This window comes from Neofelis nebulosa, chromosome 5, assembly GCF_028018385.1.
Source record: "Neofelis nebulosa isolate mNeoNeb1 chromosome 5, mNeoNeb1.pri, whole genome shotgun sequence".
Lineage (NCBI taxonomy): Eukaryota > Metazoa > Chordata > Mammalia > Carnivora > Felidae > Neofelis > Neofelis nebulosa.
Window position 1 is genome coordinate 22,696,460 of NC_080786.1, and position 19,158 is coordinate 22,715,617.

The window sequence follows — 19,158 nt, forward strand, 5'->3', positions numbered from 1 at the left end:
ATGGAATTGCTGAGTTACCATATCGTAAACCTGAAACTAATATAACACTCTATGTTAACTATGCCAGAATTAAAATTTTAAGAAATAAAATCAATCAATCAACCAATCAATCAATAAAAGAAAACGGGCTTAAAAGATAAGATTTCTGTGGAGAGGATATGCTAAGATTAACATCTAACGGTTGGGGCCCATAGAGCCAAACATGATGGTCTTCTATGACAGTGAAGAAACATCTTTCTACCATTAAAAAACTTGACCCAGAAGCTAGAATCTGGAAGATGGCAATATGAGATGACATCTTAGCCTGTCCCTTCTCAGCTTGTGGATCATGAGAACAAGTAGGGGAAGCCAGAGATAATCTCTCCACTCTGAGGTTTCACAGCTTTGAAGACAAAAGAAGCTGCATTGGATTGTTTTTTTGGAAACATTGAAGATATTAGGGACCTTTTCCCTTCTCTATTTCGGACTGGAGAGAAACTGCTCGTCAGACTACCTCTTTATCAACATGGAGGTGGCTGCCTACTTTTGAGGAAATGTGAGAGCATAAAGAATGCTCCAGTTCATTTCCCCGGAGACTCCCTTTGCTTCTAGGTGTGAAGGATGGGTGTGCTCACCTTGCGAGAGCATCAGAGAGATGGGCCATGCACGAATCAGTGGTCAACAAGAGGTCAGGGGGGTCCTTTCCTCACTATGCCTTTGGTTCAGATATTCCCCTCACACCCCAGCCATACAAATGGCAATTTGGGAAGAAAAAAAGAAGGAGAAGAAAACTCTCAGAGCCTGGGCTTATATCCCCAAAGCAACTGTACATGGTCTAAAGAGATTGTTTAAACAGCTACGTGAAACAGCAATGGTGGTGAAGAGTTGTTGGTCTTTGAAACATCCCCAATCCTTTCACAAAATTAAAGTAACTAAGGTAGCAAAATCAGAAATCCACACATACACACAAAATCATGAGCAAAACTGTGTAACAGTGTGCCCCCCGGAACCTCAGAATACAGAGTGATGGGGCAATACCCCCAGTAATTAAGTTTTATTCCATTTTGAGTTGACTTTTGTGTATCGTACAAGATTGTGGTCCGTTTTCATCCTTTTGTATGTGGATATCCAGTTTTTCCAACACCATTTATTAAAGTGACTATCTTCCCTGACTACATTTTTGGCTCCTTTGTGACAGATTAGTTGACTTAGAAGCTAGATCCTTGCAGGAGTAGCAACTGCAAGGTAAAAACAGGATAGGAAAAGGAGAATTCTCACAGGCCTAGGAGCTTGGAGCCTCATAAACCCTCAACAGGTTATCCATTTCCAAAAGAAGAAGTGCTCTGAGAGTGGAGGGCTCTGGAGATCTGAAAACAACTAAAACTAGAAAGGAGGGGCACCTGGCTGGCTCAGTCAGTGGAATATGTGACTGTTGATCTTGGTGTTGTGAGTTTCAGCCCCATGTTGGGTGTAGAGATTAGTTAAAAATAAAATCTTAGGGGCGCCTGGGTGGCTCAGTTGGTTAAGCATCTGACTTCGGCCCAGGCCATGATCTCACAGTTCGTGAGTCCGAGCCCCGCGTCAGGCTCTGTGCTGACAGCCTGGAACCTGGAGCTCTTTGGATTCTGTGTCTCCCTCTCTCTCTCTCTGCTCCTCCCCCAGCTCATGCTCATACTCTGTCTCTGTCAAAATAAATAAACTTAAAAAAAAATTTTTTAAAAATCTTGCAAAAAGAAACTAGAAAGGAGCTCCATTTTGGGTGAGTGCAAGTGGGCTACACAAAGATAGAATGGGGTTGGGGCTGCCTGAGCCTTCAACGCTCCGAGAAAATCTTTCTTGGAAGCTGCTAGAACCAGAACTCAACTTGGTCAGAGCATGAAGATCAGGGTAAAGAAGGGAAATGTTTCAAATACTAGTGTAGGAGAGGCCACCCTAGGAGAGGAAACCTACCTCAGAAAGTTGCAAAAATGTAGCTATACTAAGAAGCGATTCATAAAATAACTTCCTGGTGATGGCAGAAGGAACCTTAGAGTTCGACAAGGTATACACAGTCCTACAGGACACACAGTGTTCTGTGAGGTGCAGGACAGTGTGCAAAGTATGCTATGCATAAGAAAAGGAGAGAAACACATAGATATTAGTATCACTCATATAGAAGAAATGAGAGGATGAACACAGAATTAATAAAATGATTACACTCAGTTAGGGCAGCCATACCTCTGTTTGCCCAGAACAGTTCTGGTTAATGCCTTTTGATATCAACAAAACTGGAGGGTGGCTCAGTCGGTTAAGCATCCAACTTCGACTCAGGTCAGGATCCCGGAGCTCATGAGTTCGAGCACCACATCAGGTTCCGTACTGACAGCTCAGAGCCTGGAGCCTGCTTTGGATTCCGTGTCTCCCTCTCTCTGCTCCTCCTCTGCTTGCACTCTCTCTCTTTCGCTCTCTCAAAAACATTAAAAAAAAAACCCCACAAAAGTGGAGGAGTGTGCTTTTTGAAAAGGCATCTTAATGGTACTCATTTCTAATATATGGGTAGACCCTTGACTATCTAGAGGGAGGACAAGTGAGGAGAAATGTCAACTCCGTCTGAATGTGAAAGTGTAAAATATTACTATCTCTATTTTAGACAAAGACAAGTTTACATATTATGCTTTTTTACGTCTGAATTTTACTTAGGTATTTTACTTGAAATAAGTCAAATTCCAAATACAATCATACACAATATGACAACGCAGTAATGAACAATTTCTATAAGTCGATGATTAGTGCTTTACGGTAATTATACAATCACTTAATTTTTTTGAAAATAGATGATTTTACTAAAGTATGGTTGACACATAATGCTTTATTAGTTTCAGATGTAGACTAATTTGACAATTCTACATTTTGTTACATGCACCATAACTGTAGATTTATATTATGTTTACCTGTGAAACTATTTGTCTTCCTAATTATTACTTAACTGAAAAAAACTTATTCTTTCTGTATATTGGTCTCCTCATCTGCAATATGATAATATAAGAGTATCTATTTTTTAAAAAGCTCTAGGATTAAATAGGCTAATATAAGTAAAAGTTAAGTATGTGAGAAAGTTCTTAGCACGTACTAAATATTATTTAAGTGTTAGCCATTATTATTCTTCTAGCTGTCATAATTATTGACCTTTTAAAAGACTGTATTCTCTTTGATGACTATATTTTCGGAGGGCTGTGTGTGTACATATACTTCTACGTATGTCTGTTTTCTATTTTTTGAAGTTTATTTATTTATTTTGAGAGAGGGAGAATGCACATAGGAAGAGAGGAGAGAGAAGGAATCCCAAGCAGTCTCCGTGATGTGGTGCTCAAATCCACGAGCCATGAGATCATGGTCTGAGCCGAAGTCAGATGTTGAGCCAACTGAGCCACCCAGACACCCCTCTAGATATGTCTATTTTCTATCAGTTACCTAGAAGAAACCACAATAACCCAGAGAGAAGGGAGCAAATTGTTGGAGCAGAGATAAGGAAAGGGATCAGATGAAACCTATTCTTCTCCATCCCTTTATGGTTTTATTTTATTTTTATTTAGGCTGAATTACTCTGCACTGCAGGATGAATTCTTCTGGAGAATGCTGTGTCCCACACTTTTCTCTAGTCAAGAGAGGACAATACACCCTTCAAGGAGGACCAGTCTAGTGGGTAGACAGTAAGGTTTTCCTAAAGAGGACTAGAGCATTCAACCTTCATGCTTTATGAAGCATACTTCATAAAGTATGAAAGAAGGATCTTTAATGGGGTGGGGGGGAGGGAGTAGAGAGAGATAGGAGGCAGACTTATAGACTCAAGACATGACTAGGAGCTGGGGTTCTGACAGGTGGGTAATGCCAGTAAGAACTTCCTCTTTTTATTTTCCTCTGGACTCAGTAAATAGGCATATTTGCTATAGGATCGTAGTGTGTCTTCCTTTACGATAAGTCCCATGAGATGCCCTAAAACCTTGAGAGTATTCTGATGCACATTACCAGCCTCCGGTCAGGTTATTATAGGCCTGAGCAGGAAGAGAAAAGGCAGTGTTGTCCCATGAGGTCAGTGCAACACTGAGGGGCCAGTAAGCAAAGAAGCTCAGTCACAGATGGTCAAAATGTATCAGGCCAGAATAAGAAACAAGCACTACTTTCGAAAGTAAGTTAAAAGAAAGGAGCTTTGGAGGAGAGAAGGAGGACCCTTGAGGGCATAGCTTATTTTTAAAAATCAGAAATCCAGACAGTCTCTGAAGTATCCATAGGTCCCTCTAATGTTCCATTTCAATTCCATTCGGCAAGCATTTACTGAGGAATGAACATTTGATGGACACTGCTCTGAGCTCAAGCTCTACACGCTGGAGATGCAGAGCAAACTAATGCACAGATTGTGCCTTCAAAGGTTCACTGTTGTGTGTGCAGACAGATACTTCTAAAAATAGCGAAAATACAGCATGATTACCATAGGAGAGGCAGCAATTTTCAACCACTTGTAACTGGATCAATTTGTTTGCTCACAATGTCAGACAATTTTCCATATTGATTGGCATAGAGGCAACTGATGCTTTTAATGATTCCCATCCAAAGAGGTCCAAGGCTGCAGACATCCTATGAAACATTGAACTCAGGAAATTCCCACACTGTGCTCCATAATTTCTACTTTTCTGGCCTGTCAAATCTCCATTTTTGGGGCTTCTCCTCCTTGGCCTGAACTTTTCTCAGTGGTGCTACATTCAGAACTTTAGAGGTGGCTGAAAAAGGAAGACACCCAGATGGATTTGGAGTCACCTATCCGAGGTGCCTATCCTGAGAAGGACAAGTCTGCTGTCAGCAGATATTTTAGACAAAAGATATCCCTTTTCTCTTTGTTCCACCAGATGGTGGTTTTATCACTCCCTACCAGTCTGCATTCTCAGTGGCATCTTCCACTTTTTTTTTTTTTAATCTCAGGCTCTCTTCAATGACTGTGCTATAATTAGAACCGGAGTCCTTTCATTTTATCATATTTGCTACGTAGGCCTTATCTATTGACACTAGGAAGGACACAATGGTCTGAACTATGTTCCTAATACCAAAGCATTGGATATTCTGTGCCTCCCAGGATGGTACTCTCCGATATTTCATGCCCACTGTGAATCCAAAATTCACACGCTCAAAGAATATCTTCCAAAGACAAACCCGTTATAAAAGAAGATGAAGTTCCCATGTTTAGGCCCCCACTTCTCTGCCTGACAATGACCCCAATACTAAGTGTTGAGAGCAAAATATAGAGGCCTGAAATGCTCCTTATCTTCTGCCATGCACAGGACAGCCTTCCACAACAAATGATTACGGACCCAAAATGTCAACGCCACCAACGTTGAGAAACCCTGCGTTAGAACGCAATTTAGACGTTGTAACAAAACGACCCCCAAATGAAATGATTCAAATAAGATGGGCATGTACGAGCTTCTGTCTGGGGTGGGGAGGATGCCTCCTTTCATCCTGTTACTCTGCACTCCTCTATGATGTTGACCTTTGCAAACGGTGGAAGCTGGCTTTCCAGCTTTGCCTTAACGTTCTGACCCACATGCACTGCTTTGCTGGGGCTGCCCTAACAAAGTGCCACAGACAGGGTGGCTTCAACAGAAATTTATTTTCTCATGGTCTGGAAGCTGAAAATGGAGATCAGGTGCTGACAGCATTGTTTTATTGAGGCCTCTCTCATTGGCCTGCAGACAGTGGCCTTCTCTCTGTGCATTTGCATCACCTTTCCTGTATGCCCGTATCCTTGGTATCTCTTGTTCTTATAAGGACACCAATCATATTGGATTAGGGCCCCACCCTTACGATCTCATTTGACCATAATCACCTCGTTAAAGGCCCCATCTCCAAATACAGTCCCATTGGGGGTTAGGGCTTCAACATATGAATTTTGAGGATACATAATTTAGTCTGTAACATCATGGGAAAGGAGAAGAAAAATTAAAGGGCACACAATTGTATTTCTTTAGGGATCTTTCCTAAAAGTTGCACAAATCGTTCTCTTGCATATCACTGGCCCAAAACTTTGTCACATGTCCAGCCCAACTGCAAAAGAGGCTGGGAAATCTATTCTCTACCTTGGCAACCATGTGCCCAGATAAATCTCAGAAGGCTATGTTACTTTAGGGAAGACTACTAAAGAAAGAGATAAAATTTTAGAAACTGGAAAATGGCAATTTGTTCTAATTTTGATTTAGCATTTCCCCAAAATAATGCCTCTTGGATTCATCCCAACCACCAGGGCCCATGAGATAATGATACTGATTCCTACATAGGACCCAAGCACTGCAGATACTACACCCATCCCTAGAGATCTTCTTTTATTTAGAGAAGAGTCACAAAACTGCAACCACAAGAAAATGCTTCATATTTCCTCAGTGGCAGTTTTGAGCCAGGCAAATTTACTCCCACCTTGAATTATACCACGTGTCTCTTAGTTTGTCTTTAAAAAGGTAGTGAGAGGGGCGCCTGGGTGGCTCAGTCGGTTAAGCGTCCGACTTCAGCTCAGGTCATGATCTCGCACTCTGTGAGTTCGAGCCCCGCGTCGGTCTCTGTGCTGACAGCTCAGAGCCTGGAGCCTGCTTCAGATTCTGTGTCTCCCTCTCTTTCTGCCCCTCCCCTGCTCATGCTCTGTCTCTCTCTGTCTCAAAAATAAATAAAAACATTTAAAAAACATTTTTTTAAAATAATAAAATAAAAAGGTAGTGAGAAAGGCTCTGGGGCCAGTGAACTGGAAGAGAAAAATGCCTATGCTGGTATGCTTAAATTAACTTCCTTTTCTGCCAGTGAACACCGGATCTCTGCCCTTAATGACTGTGGTTGAGATGTGGTTCTGAAAGGCATACAATTTGGAAAACATCCCCGGATAAGATCATCTATTTATACTATATTAACAACTACCGTATCTAATATGTATTTTAAGAATGACCATAGTAAAACTGTAACACACTTTATTTTAACTTATATTCACTCAGTTAATATATTACATTGAGCAGTCATAATTCTAATGCTAAGTTTTCAAGCAGTTTATGCTGCTAATGGCTAAAACAAGGCTATTGCCCGAGTCACTAGCAGAACTTCAGTAACAGCCTGTATTTACATGAAATACCATTAAGCCTTAATGGGAGTTATGAAGTAATTACTGAGTTGGGAGAGGGTGACCCTTCACAACTGCCCAATGAGCACCAGTCTAAGAAAGGCACTCACCGTTCTTCTTGTAGAACATAATTTCTCCTTTGAATTCTGTTTTCTCCTCCAGCGACTTTTCTATTTGAAGCATCAGCTGCTCATTGGTTTCGACTCCAAATAAGAATTTGCAGCTGCAACTCTTCTGCATGACTTCAGTCCGGGCGAATCCAGCCAGCTCACAGAAGCCATCAGAACAGTAGACTATGGGGAACCCCTTGGCCACCTGGGCGTTCGCGAGGATGAAGTTGCTGTCTGTAGAATGACAAGAGGACATTCAGCCACTACACGAGCACGAGGAACTGTTTCATAAATCACAGTTTCAGTAACAAATGAAGAGGACACGAGTTTAGCTTAACCGTGCCTAAAATGCATGTCCTGGTGTGCCAGGGTGGGAAAGAGACTGTCCAAAACAAAATGGCAATGACCAGCAGAAGTATTAAGCTCTGACGTTGGCTTGCATTTTGAAACACACTACAGAGGGAAGTCAGGATTCATTGGTCTGCTTCGAGGCACGTACTCTCCAGTTAGCAGTCATGTAGGGCACTTTTGGGTGTGACTTTGGGCTCAAATCCTCAACCTGCCACTCGATGTATTGATGAACAAGTTATTCACACGCTAAACTTCAGTTTCTTGAGATTTCATTTCCCGAAAAGCAGACCCTGAAGGAGGATGTGAGTGTAAGTCATTTATTTGGCAGGTGATTTCAGGAAGGAAGCAATTGGAGAAATGAGAGAGGGAAGGGAGGAAAGGTAATAAAGAGTAGGAGAAAAGGTTTTACTGCCATGACAGCTGAGGCTCAATCATACAGACCCTGCAAGTGACAGAGGACCACAACTTGGAATTTTCCCACTAAAGGGAGAGAAAGGTGTGTTGTGGGGATTAATGGGAAATGCACCTAAAGTGCTTAGTGAAATGTCTGGCACAATTAAGTATTCAATAAAAGCTGTTGAGTATTACGCACACCTTTATGGTTATGATGTTAACAAATAAGAATTAAAGGACAATCAAAAATAACAAAGTGTTACGTGCTTGAAGATAACTCCTGGAGGACAGTGTGAGAGGCGATATTCAAGGAAGGCTCCTGCCGGATGAATTTTTTTGAGACTTTTTGAGGTTTCGATAGGATACTTATAAGCAAAAAGATGCAAATTAAAGATGGGCTGTAAGATAAGGCATTTTATAAAATCTGATGGTTGGTGACTCTAGGTTCAGAATGAATTAGAAACTATTATTAAATCATTCATTTTCTCATGAAACCAATATTGGACAGTATATCAGACAATATTAGAGGCTGGGATTTTTAAAAATAATACAAGAAAAAATGGAAAGAATTCCAGCATAATGTCTTAAATGAAAAAATCAAGATTCAATATAATATGCTATCAGGTGAACTATTTGTCTGAAAATATAGAAACACAAACATGTATATGTATATCTAAATGTGAAATGTTTGTGCGTTCCTAAACCTCAGTGGAATGACTTGGTAACCGTAGATGTCTTTAGAGAGAGTAACTTTGGGCAAAAGTGGTAGGCACACTTATTTTTACCATATACCCACTGTACCCTTTGATTTTTATACGCTATGCTTTATATATTGCCTATTCAAAAACCACTATGTTTAAACAAGGTTTGCAACAGGCAGCCTATCTTGCATGCCGTGAGAAGGCAGGAACCCCAGCTACTTCTCAATGGCCAGCGGGACAAGCACTGAAGATCTATTCCATGGGCTTCCTCGTGGCCTTTTAAACATCCGTTTCGTGTTTCCATCGTCCACTATCAGCTGGCAGAACCAAATCCACTCTATCCAGCTTTGCCCCAATCAGCCCCTAAGCCCAGAGTACCAATTCTAGTGCTAACATCTGCATCCGGCCTGGGCTGGGCTGGCTCCTCTACCCTCCCACTCACCCTCCCCGCTGTGGAGAAAAGCCAGAGCTAAAGACCTGCGCTGGGAAGCCTTCAATGGCACCTTATTTTGAAGCCATGGGAGTGAATTAAATTATCCCAGACTAAAACTTAATTCTCTCGTACCTTGCAGAAGCGTTTATCGACCACGTACTACATGTTGGACTTTGTTCCAGGTGTAGAGATAAAAAGTTTATTGGATGCAGTCTCCACCCTTAAAGATCAGTTAATGAACCTGCAGGAGTTCCCAGCTAGGTCCAGAGGTGGGCACCCTCCTACCAGGCTATGGTCTTCACCTTACCAACTCTGCACAGCTCCTGGTCACTCTCTAACCATAGTGTCTCTTTCTGTCTCCATTAGAGAACTTTGGCTGAGAGATTGTTTAGAAAATGTAAATATAGGGGCACCTGGGTGGCTCAGTCGGTTAAGCATCTGACTTGGGCTCGGGTCATGTTTTCATGGTTCATGGGTTTGAGCCCCATATCAAGCCCCACATCAGGCTCTGTGCTGACAGTGTGGAGCCTGCTTGGGATTCTCGCTCTCTCCCCTCTCGCTCTCTCTCTCTGTCCTTCCACCACTCATCCTTTCTCTCTCTCTCTCTAAAAATAAATAAACTTTAAAAAAAGAAATTATGTTAAATTAAAAAAATGTAAATACACAGCATTGCCAAAGCACTCAAACATCCCAAAACAGCTTTTAATGCCCTTTCAGAAGCCATTTTTCAGTTGCCCGCTGACATGTTTATTGACTTTCTACTGTATGCCAGGCGACTGGATTCTACCGCATGGCAGATCTTAGGAGGAGGTGATGCTGGGTGTTAAAAGATGAAGAAGGTATAATCTATAGCTCTAGATTATAACAATTTAATTGAAGAAATGCGTGAATACCAATAACATTAAAACAGAGCCTATGATTAGTACCAAATCAATGGTACTCAGATAATAAGTACTACCAGAGTTGAGAGATTAAAGATTCTAAGCTTTGAAAATGGTTAGCTTGGAATAAGAAATAGGCAGAAATGATTTATCAAAAGTCTTGCAAGTTCAGAAGCAGACGCCTGGATGAAATGGTCTCAGGATGGAGAAAGAGTAATTGAAGACAGAGAATAAACAACACTACGTTTTATCCTAACGTCCAGTTTCCCTGTTATTTAAAGGGCTACAATAGCTTTCTTCTGTTAGTATTTGATGAGGGAGCATAGGGCAGCTGAGGGCAAAACACAGGCTGGCACACCCCCCACCCAAGCGGGATCTGTGTGATATTCCTCCGATGCTCCTGGCTACCCAAGAACAAGGGAAAGGGGTTTAAGTGCTTGCCATGGTGATGTGGGAAACTAAGACAAATGCAAAATTAAATTCCCCTACTGCCTAGAGCCCACTGACAACTCCTTGAAACCAGCAGAGTGACCTCCCTCTAGGAGCTCATCTGCCTTGATGATGATGATGACACTTTGCTAGGGGCAAAAGGGAATCTTGACTTCACGTTATCCTGACCATGCCCCCGCCCCAGGAACCTGTAAGTCTAATTTAACCTAGAAACATTCCTTTGGAAACTTCCTTTATTAAACTCAACTCCCCCAAGATATACGCTGGCAATCATACTCCGAGCTTATGACCCCCACCCCGTATTCATCCGAAGGGACTCATGACTGAGGTCTTATTAAATGGTAGTAAGTGGCATTTCCCTAGCAATAGCTAGCCCCTCAAGATCCTGGAAACCTTGCTTCCAGAACACTCTCTCCCTGACGCTCTGCCAGCCTGAGAGTATGTAATGAGTGGCCTGCCACGATCCAGTGCATGCAGCAGCTCTTCTGCCTACGGGTCCTGACCCAGGCTTTAATAAAATCACCTTTTTGCCCCAGGGATGTCTTCCAGAATTCTTTCTCGGCCATCAGCTCAGAACCACCGCACCATCACCCCAAAACTTCATCAGTATCTATCTAGTATACCCTTTCTCATCTTTCCATTTCCAGCCCTTCTAGAAACCTATTGTGGTTGTATCTTGCACATGGCATGTATTGAAATCTTTTAAAAGTACAATATGAGGATACTTTGATCAACCCAAGATTAATAAATTTACTTTTTATCATTATTACTATCTTACTTTTTTTTTACCGACCTAATTTGTGCTTTTCTTCACTGTGTTCTTTTGACTTTTCCATTCTTACAAATTAAGAAATGAAACTTACCTAAAAAATTACGTAACAATATTTAACATCAGCAATGAACACCCATAGATCATACATCCAGCAAAAACCCCTGTGGGTACCGCACAGACTGTATTTCCCTCCTTCCCCAAAGAAGAAACCCCAAACTTGAATTTTTGTAATACCCATTCCCATTCATACAGTTTTTACCGCTTACATATGTATCCTCAGACAACATACTCCAATTTTTTTCTGACTTTATGGCATACATTATAGTATTTCATTCTACATATTTCTTAGTGACTTGGCTCTTTTATTAATTTCCTTAGCATCCTTACAATTGTTTACATAAGAAAAGACCAGTTTCGCAAGCTACAATAAGCTTTTGAAAAAGGCTGCTAAAGGCTTCACCAAATTGCCTGTGTGTTTCAATTAAGGATTATAGTGCGTTTGGGGTATTGAATTCTTCCTGCAAATATACTGCAAAAACAAAGCAAAAAAAGAGTCATGTATTTGGCCTTTTCTGTTTATATTTAGCACTTGTCCTCGATATGTAATTGCATTTCAATTCCGAAGAGAATTTAGTGGCAGTCAGTGCCTCATAAAGCTTAGCGTACTAGCTACATGAATAGCCCTTCTGTTTGGGAAAGAGTAGCTCCTTTTACCCTGCTATCTACTTGGAAACATATGCTTTTCTGAATCCCAGTCCTGGAATTTCCAAAGAAACATGACATTTACTTTAGAATTATGTAAAACAAAGCCATTGCCATAATAATTATGAATCCATCATGGATATACCACTATCCCTACATATGCTAAGAGTATTTAACCTTTTAAGGAATCAATTATGCATATGTGATATGCATCTAAATGCCACACAGCTTTTTCCTGCTTGTTTCTAGGCCATCCTTTTGTGCACATTCAGTTTTGAAGCCAGTAAACAGTAGGATCTAACTGTGTTTCTACTTTAGACAGTTGATTATTTTCCTAAATGCTTCCTTAGCAAAAAGCTTTCGTAGATCATCAGAGGGAATCTCAGTATTGGGAAAGACCCAGGTCCTTTGGGCTGACTTCTAATACACAGCACCACTTTCCCACTCGAATGGTGAGGTACTACTCATTGTCAACTTCTAGGCACTAAGGGAATGGAAGAAGAAATGGAAAGGTATCGAAGAAAAAAAAGAAGAGAAGGCAAATGTCAATCCACATCTAACTCATTTCATCCTTGTACTGGTCCCACTTCTCCTGTGAGAACACTGAAGCCTGGAGAACTTTAGCTTCCTGCCCAAGGTGGGAAGCTAAGGATTAAAACTGGTTCTCAATGATAGACTCCATTCAATACATCTTGTATTCCCTCTGTAAAGAAGTGACTTGTTCTCTACTTCCAGCCGGAATGGGTTAATTTTAGAAAAGCAATTCTAGAAAATAGGGTAAAGTTAATTCTAGAAAATGGGTTATTCTAGAAAATTTTTACCTTTTCTGCTCAGAAACAGCCCAAATCAGCAGCCCAAACACTGCTGAACAGCCCAAATCAGCAGCGTTTTCTCTACAGAGATTATTTATTAGAAGTTCATTAACATGTATCAACTGATAAACCAACCAACCAACCAACCAACCAACCAACCAATAAATAAATAATATCAAGTTCAGCTTTGAAAATAAGTTCATTGATGACCTCTCTTAAACCAGTCGGAGTCTCTCAGCAACCTCTGTGTCGCCTCATTACCTCCAGAAAGTCAAGATTTCAAAAGTATCACAGCAACTTTCTTGGTTCCAAAATATTTTGCACACACCCACTCCAGAGGCTTGAAGGAGGCAAAGAAAGGTAGCTACAATTCAAAAGATCAGGGTTCTGATCTCCTCATGCCCTTTCCGTGTAGATCAGAGTACTTCTAAAATTCTTCCATTAAAATATCCCTCCGTTGGCTGAAGCCATAAATTTGCATTCCAAGGGACCTGGACGCAGAGACCTAAGCTCAATATGGTTTTGAAATCTCATGTTTGGTAAAAATCTATCAGAATTTTGTATTCTCCTGCATTGTCTGTTCATGTTTGAGTGTTTCTGATTTGTTTTCTATGGGCCTGCCCAATTTTTAACTCAGTTGGAACTTCAGGAAGGTGTGCTCTTTGCTTTCTGTGACTTAGCACACTACTTAGCATGTACCACATAGCACACCTCAACATAACCGAGGCATAAGGACCACGACTCAAGGTAGACGAGCGCATGATCAAGGGGATTAGGCAGATCCAAATCCATCTGTCCCCTGGAATCATTCAAACCAAAGGGGTCAGTGACACACACTAACTTGGCTTCAAGGAGGAATCCATATTCCTCTGGCTTTTTCTGCCAATCACATAGAAATTGAGATTTTTGATGGTCCAGATCTTTATTTCTGAAACGTGCCTCTGGTATTGGCCCTCTCCTAAAACCAAATCTTGCACCATGTGAACAACTATTCATAAAAATATACTCTGCAGCCACAGTAGACGGGCAAATTTGAATCCTCTAGTGCTCACATTCTTGCAGAAAATAAGAAACGAACACGAACTTTTAATCTTCTTTTAGGAGCCGCCCATGTTTTCTGAGTAAAATTCACATACAGGTCCAAGGAAGATAATGTCCGTACCCCTTGTGATATTGATCACGGTCATCTCTAGAGAATACTTTATTCAGGCAGATAGAATGTGAATGTCTCTGACTTTAAAATATTTAGGCCATCTCTGTACTTTATATTGATTTCAGGGAACTTAATTGTATCATTTCCAAGTATGATGGCATCTTTATTAGATAGATGATACTGGCTGCAAGCTAAAATCCTCAGTGTGCCTTGTACCCAAATTTAGTAAGTTGTTTGGATTTGAGGACTTTTCTAACCTTATAAAAAAAAAGGGCAGATAAATTTGCGAAGAGGGAGTCTCATAGTCCTCACGATTTACGCCTCACCTAGTGCCAGGCTTCAAATGGTCATATTGACGGTTTTCATCATTCATTTATGATTTGATTTTTAACAAACTGTATAAATTATCACTCCAGACAGACAAAAATTAGAAGAAAACTGTCACAAAGCAAAACTCCGAGCTGGAATTCTACGGCTGAAGTTGTAATAGAAAGCAGTAAGCTGTATCAGTGTATGAGAATATCTTGCTCCTTTCAGTCCAATAAACAAACACAGAGACAAATATAAACAAGTGTGCTTCTCCATTTTGCCGCTGGGAGTGTGGTCCGAGGCCAGCAATATCAGACTCAGCTGAGAACTTCTTGGAAATGTGGACTCTTAAGACTGCCCCCACCCCCTTAAATCAGAATCTGTATTTTTCCAATATTCATATGCATATTAAAGGGTGAGAAGCTCCTTTAGAATATCACTGGAAAGATCTACAATGTTGGCTCAGGATAAAAACAAGAAAAAAAAAGTTTTTCATTGTATACCTTTTTACGTTTTGAATTTTGTCCCATATGCACATAACACCTATTCAAAAAATTTTCTTCTTTAAGTTTATTTCACCATTCACCTAAATGGCTGAATAAAAATAACTTGGATGAAAACAAATAGCAATCTTGATGAAGTTAAAAATATAAGCAAATTTTTAAGTTCCCAATAAAGATAAAAGCTCATTAAGACAAATGCATGTTAAGCAAATTTAGTACACTTTTTTTTTTAATGTTTATTTATTTTGAGAGAGAGAGAGAGCAAGCAAGCAAGGGAGGTGCAGAGAGAGAGGGAGGGAGAGAAAATCTCAAGCAGGCCTTGCACTGTCAGCACGGAACCAGATGTGGGGCTCCAACCTGGGAAAGGTGAGATCATGACCTGAGCCAAAACCAAAAGTCAGACACTTAACCAACTGAGCCACCAGGTGCCCCAAGTACACTCTTTATCATTATCTGATAACAGTGAAATCACTAAGTTTTGCAAATTCCACTTTTTCAGGGGTGTGAGCTTCAGTGTTGAGCTAATTCTTCTCAGGCATACTATCCCTTAAGAGTTTAGGAAACATGGGGCACTTGGGTGGCTCAGGTGGTTGAGCATCTGACTTTTTAAGAAAATTTTTTAGTGCTTTTATTTATTTTTGAGAGAGACAGAGACAGAGCATGAGCAGGGGAGAGGCAGAGAGAGAGGGAGGCACAGAATCCGAAGCAGGCTCCAGGCTCTGAACTGTCAGTGCAGAGCCAAAGTCAGGACTCGACCCCACAAACCGAGAGATCATGACCTGAGCCAAAGTCGGACATTTAACCAACTGAGCCACCCAGGCGCCTGGAGAGTCTGACTCTTGATTTCAGCTCTGGTCATGTTCCCAAAGGCTCTGTGTTGACCTTGGAGCCTGCTTGTGATTCTCTCTCTCTCTCTCTCTCTCTCTCTCTCTCTTTCTCCTTCTCCAGCTTGTGCTTTCTCTCTCTCTAAAATAAAAAACTAAGTTAAATTAAAAAAAAAAAAAAAGAGCTCAGGAAATGAGTTTAATCTTGAAAAAGAATGATTTTGACTTATGACAGGGTGACAGTACCTATCGAAAGTAAAATGAATGAGGGAAAAACTTCAGAAATCTCAAAGATAATAATAAAATGTGTTTCATACTTTATCCACAATCAACTTCCTATAAACACTTTTGAAATAATACTAAACTATGCCCTACTTTTCTGTAGCTCTTGTCTTCTAGAGTTAACCTTTTAGACAAAATGGTCTTTTCACATCATCTGTTTACTTAAAAAAAATAGTATTTATACTTGTCATAGAGGATGTACACGTCAAAGGATAAGGGCTTGGTTTATTTATTAATGTAGTCACAACCTCTAGAACAGTATCTGGGATTTTATTAGATGCTCAACGATTATTAAACAAATGATGGAATAAACTTGTTAACCTATAAATTTTTATTAACGCACCCCAGGTGAAGACAATGTTTTTTAGCTCTGTTATTTTAACATTTAGCAGAGATCCTTTATAACTAGCATCTTTGTTTTAAAGATAAAATAAAGATGACGATAAAGATAAAACAAAGATAAATATCTGGTTTTAAAGATAAACCCTAATGCTGTGGGAAACAAAGGCAGAAGGAAATGGCAGATAAAATTAAATTTCCTTAAACCTGCAGCCCAGTGACAAATACTTGAGGCAGGCCTAGTAAAACGTGTCTCCAGGAACTCCTTGCTGTCTTAATGCTAATTCTTTGCTAGAGGGAAGAACAACCTTGGCTTGACAATAGCATCCTGGGAGTCTTCTTTAGCATATGAAAATCTCACCGGAAACTTCCCCTGGACTTTACCACACCCCCAACCCCATAGTATAAAACCAGTCTCTCCTCGTGGTCCCCTGGGCAGCTATTCCTGCCCACAGCTACTCTCCCACTGTTTGAATAAAATCACCTTTTTGCACCAAAGACATTGTCAAGAATTCCTTCTTGGTCGTCAGCTCCAAACCCCCCATCACTCCAAAAACCTCATCACCTAATAGCTCATCCCATTTTTCATCCTGACATGCTACTTTAAAAAAAAAAAAAAAAAATTTTTAACATTTATTTATTTTTGAGACAGAGAGAGACAGAGCATGAACAGGGGAGAGTCAGAGAGAGGGAGACACAGAATCTGAAACAGGCTCCAGGCTCTGAGCTGTCAGCACAGAGCCCGACGCGGGGCTCGAACTCACAGCCCTCACGGACCGCGAGATCATGACCTGAGCTGAAGTCGGCCGCTTAACCGACTAAGCCACCCAGGCCCCCCCTGACATGCTACTTTTAATAAAGTCTTTGTTAAGCAGAAATAGAAAACTTTGTTTTCTATTAGAAAATCAATTAAGTAGAAACAGGTTAAATAATGTTAAACAATGCCCTTTCTCCAAAATACAAAATGAAAAAATTATGAGGCACTTCTTAGTAAAGAAAACTACCGTATGAACAGCACAAATCAAGCATTTTGGACTCGTTAGGGATTATTTAGGATCATTAAGAAGCTACTTTGTAATTTTCTGATCCAGGATGCTACATCTTGGCCACTATCTTAGTGGGCCTAGTGAAAAGAAGTAGGTAGGATGTAAATATCTCTTCATTTGCATAGCTATATCCCTTCATTTGCATATTTACAATTCCTGTCCCACCCTAATTCCCTCCCCTAAATTAAATATGAACCATGGATGAGCCCTCCTGGGAAAGACCAGTTTTTTTTTTCCTGCTTTAGCAAAGAGCAGGGGAAGAGAAAGCTTAGTGTTCACTTTACGCTTTCCCCCATTCCAACATACACGACTGGATGATACTACAATGCAACTCCCCCAGAGGAACGGGAAGGCAGAGTTAGATGAAAAAGGGCAGGGAAGGTTTTGTGCCTTGGCAATCGTAGGGCCTGGATTTTCTGACCCAGGTCTCATTTAGTATAATATTATTCTCTTAAATAAATGTAACTTCCCAAATATGTAACTAACTGTGGTTTAAATTTTATACCTTCGTAAAAGTTTTCTTAGTAGTTTATTTAAAGACTAAGACCACGCGACAATATTTTTGCTCTGACAGACTTATTTATTTTGGTATCTTATTTGTCCTACTGAAAGGCAGATTACATGGAACCTAGCAAATGAAACCAGCCATGTTCTATGAATACCCAGATTCCCAAAATATTTAATGTAACGTGTCCCCTGGTTATCCTCTAGCACAACCTAGAGTTCCATGCAATTATGGTTAACTCAAAGAATATTTCCTTTTAATTTCAAACAGGCTGGAACAGGATCTTTACTTCAAACATACTTTTAAAAAGCGATTAATTCAACCAAAATGTATTATATTTTTACACTTAAATTTGATTTTTAAAATTTGATTTGAAGACAACCTATATAAATTAGTGTGCCCAGTGCCGCAGAATGGACTGACTTTTCTCTCCCCATTTATGCTTTGCTTACCTTCTGTGGAAGCTAATGCAATTCAAATGTTTTTCATAATTTGGTAGCATTTTCCAGAATCTCATCTGTCCACTGCATAATCTTCTCTGCTTCGCAGTACTCATGTTAGATTAAACAGAAAAGATGAGTGGTTTTGCAAGAGATAATTGTAAGTTAAATAGCAGGAAACACAAGAATAAACTAATTTGATAGTTACAGATATTCTATGGCTGTAATATTAGTGTTTTTATTCTAGTGTCTTTATAATAAGGCAGAGAGAGTGCAAAACTGTAATTAAGGTGATCGGACTGAGAATTTGTAGGGGAGGTGAAGGCCCAGGAACAATGGCAAAAATGGACAAACCAACACCAAACGTGTTGTTCAACCAAAGGTGAATGTTGCCTCTGCATTGGAAAACAGGACTAGGAAAGGAGGCAGCCAAATAACCTAGACAGGCAGAAATAAAGCGGAAAATAGCTACTGTTTATTAAGCAGCTGTGATGTGCCAGGCGCTCAGGTCAGCATTTTGCATTTTAAATTTCTGGCCCTCACAACAGCATCTTACTGTGTCATTATAGATGTAGGGACTTTGGCTCAGAAAGGCTGAATAACCTAACAACGTTCCACAGCAAGTTAAAATATCCTTAGGGCTACAACAGTCCTAATCTCAGCAGATGACAGGCAGAGGGAGTAGAGCTAGGATCTCAATAGGGGTTCCTTGTCACCAAGTCAAGTGCTTCTCCAAGTACAGTCCTGGTCCACCTCCACTGGGTTTTCTTGTTTGCTTATTAAGGTTGCAGTTTCCCCAGGCCTCTCCTCAGGTCTGTTAAATTAGAATCTCCAAGCTATGGGAGCCTGGAATCTCCACTTTAAACCAAATCACTAGGTAGTACATGTTACACAAAAAAATGTCCTAATGGAAGGAGATCCTGATTATATACCCTAGCCCCAAATGTCCTAATGGAAGGAGATCCTGATTATATACCCAAAGCCCCAATTTGTAGATGAGAACATACTCAATTTCTAAGGTGTGGGAGGATTCCATCCTAGATAATAACG

General features: G+C 40.4%; 1 protein-coding gene across 1 annotated transcript in view; it reads right to left on the bottom strand.

Moving 5' to 3' along the window:
- KCNH8 (potassium voltage-gated channel subfamily H member 8) overlaps positions 1-19,158 on the bottom strand; it is a 355,709-nt gene that overhangs the window by 230,161 nt on the left and 106,390 nt on the right. Inside the window, exon 2 of the mRNA XM_058729774.1 lies at positions 7,213-7,446. Coding sequence (XP_058585757.1) covers positions 7,213-7,446 — 234 coding nt within the window. The remainder of the gene's footprint in view (positions 1-7,212; positions 7,447-19,158) is intronic.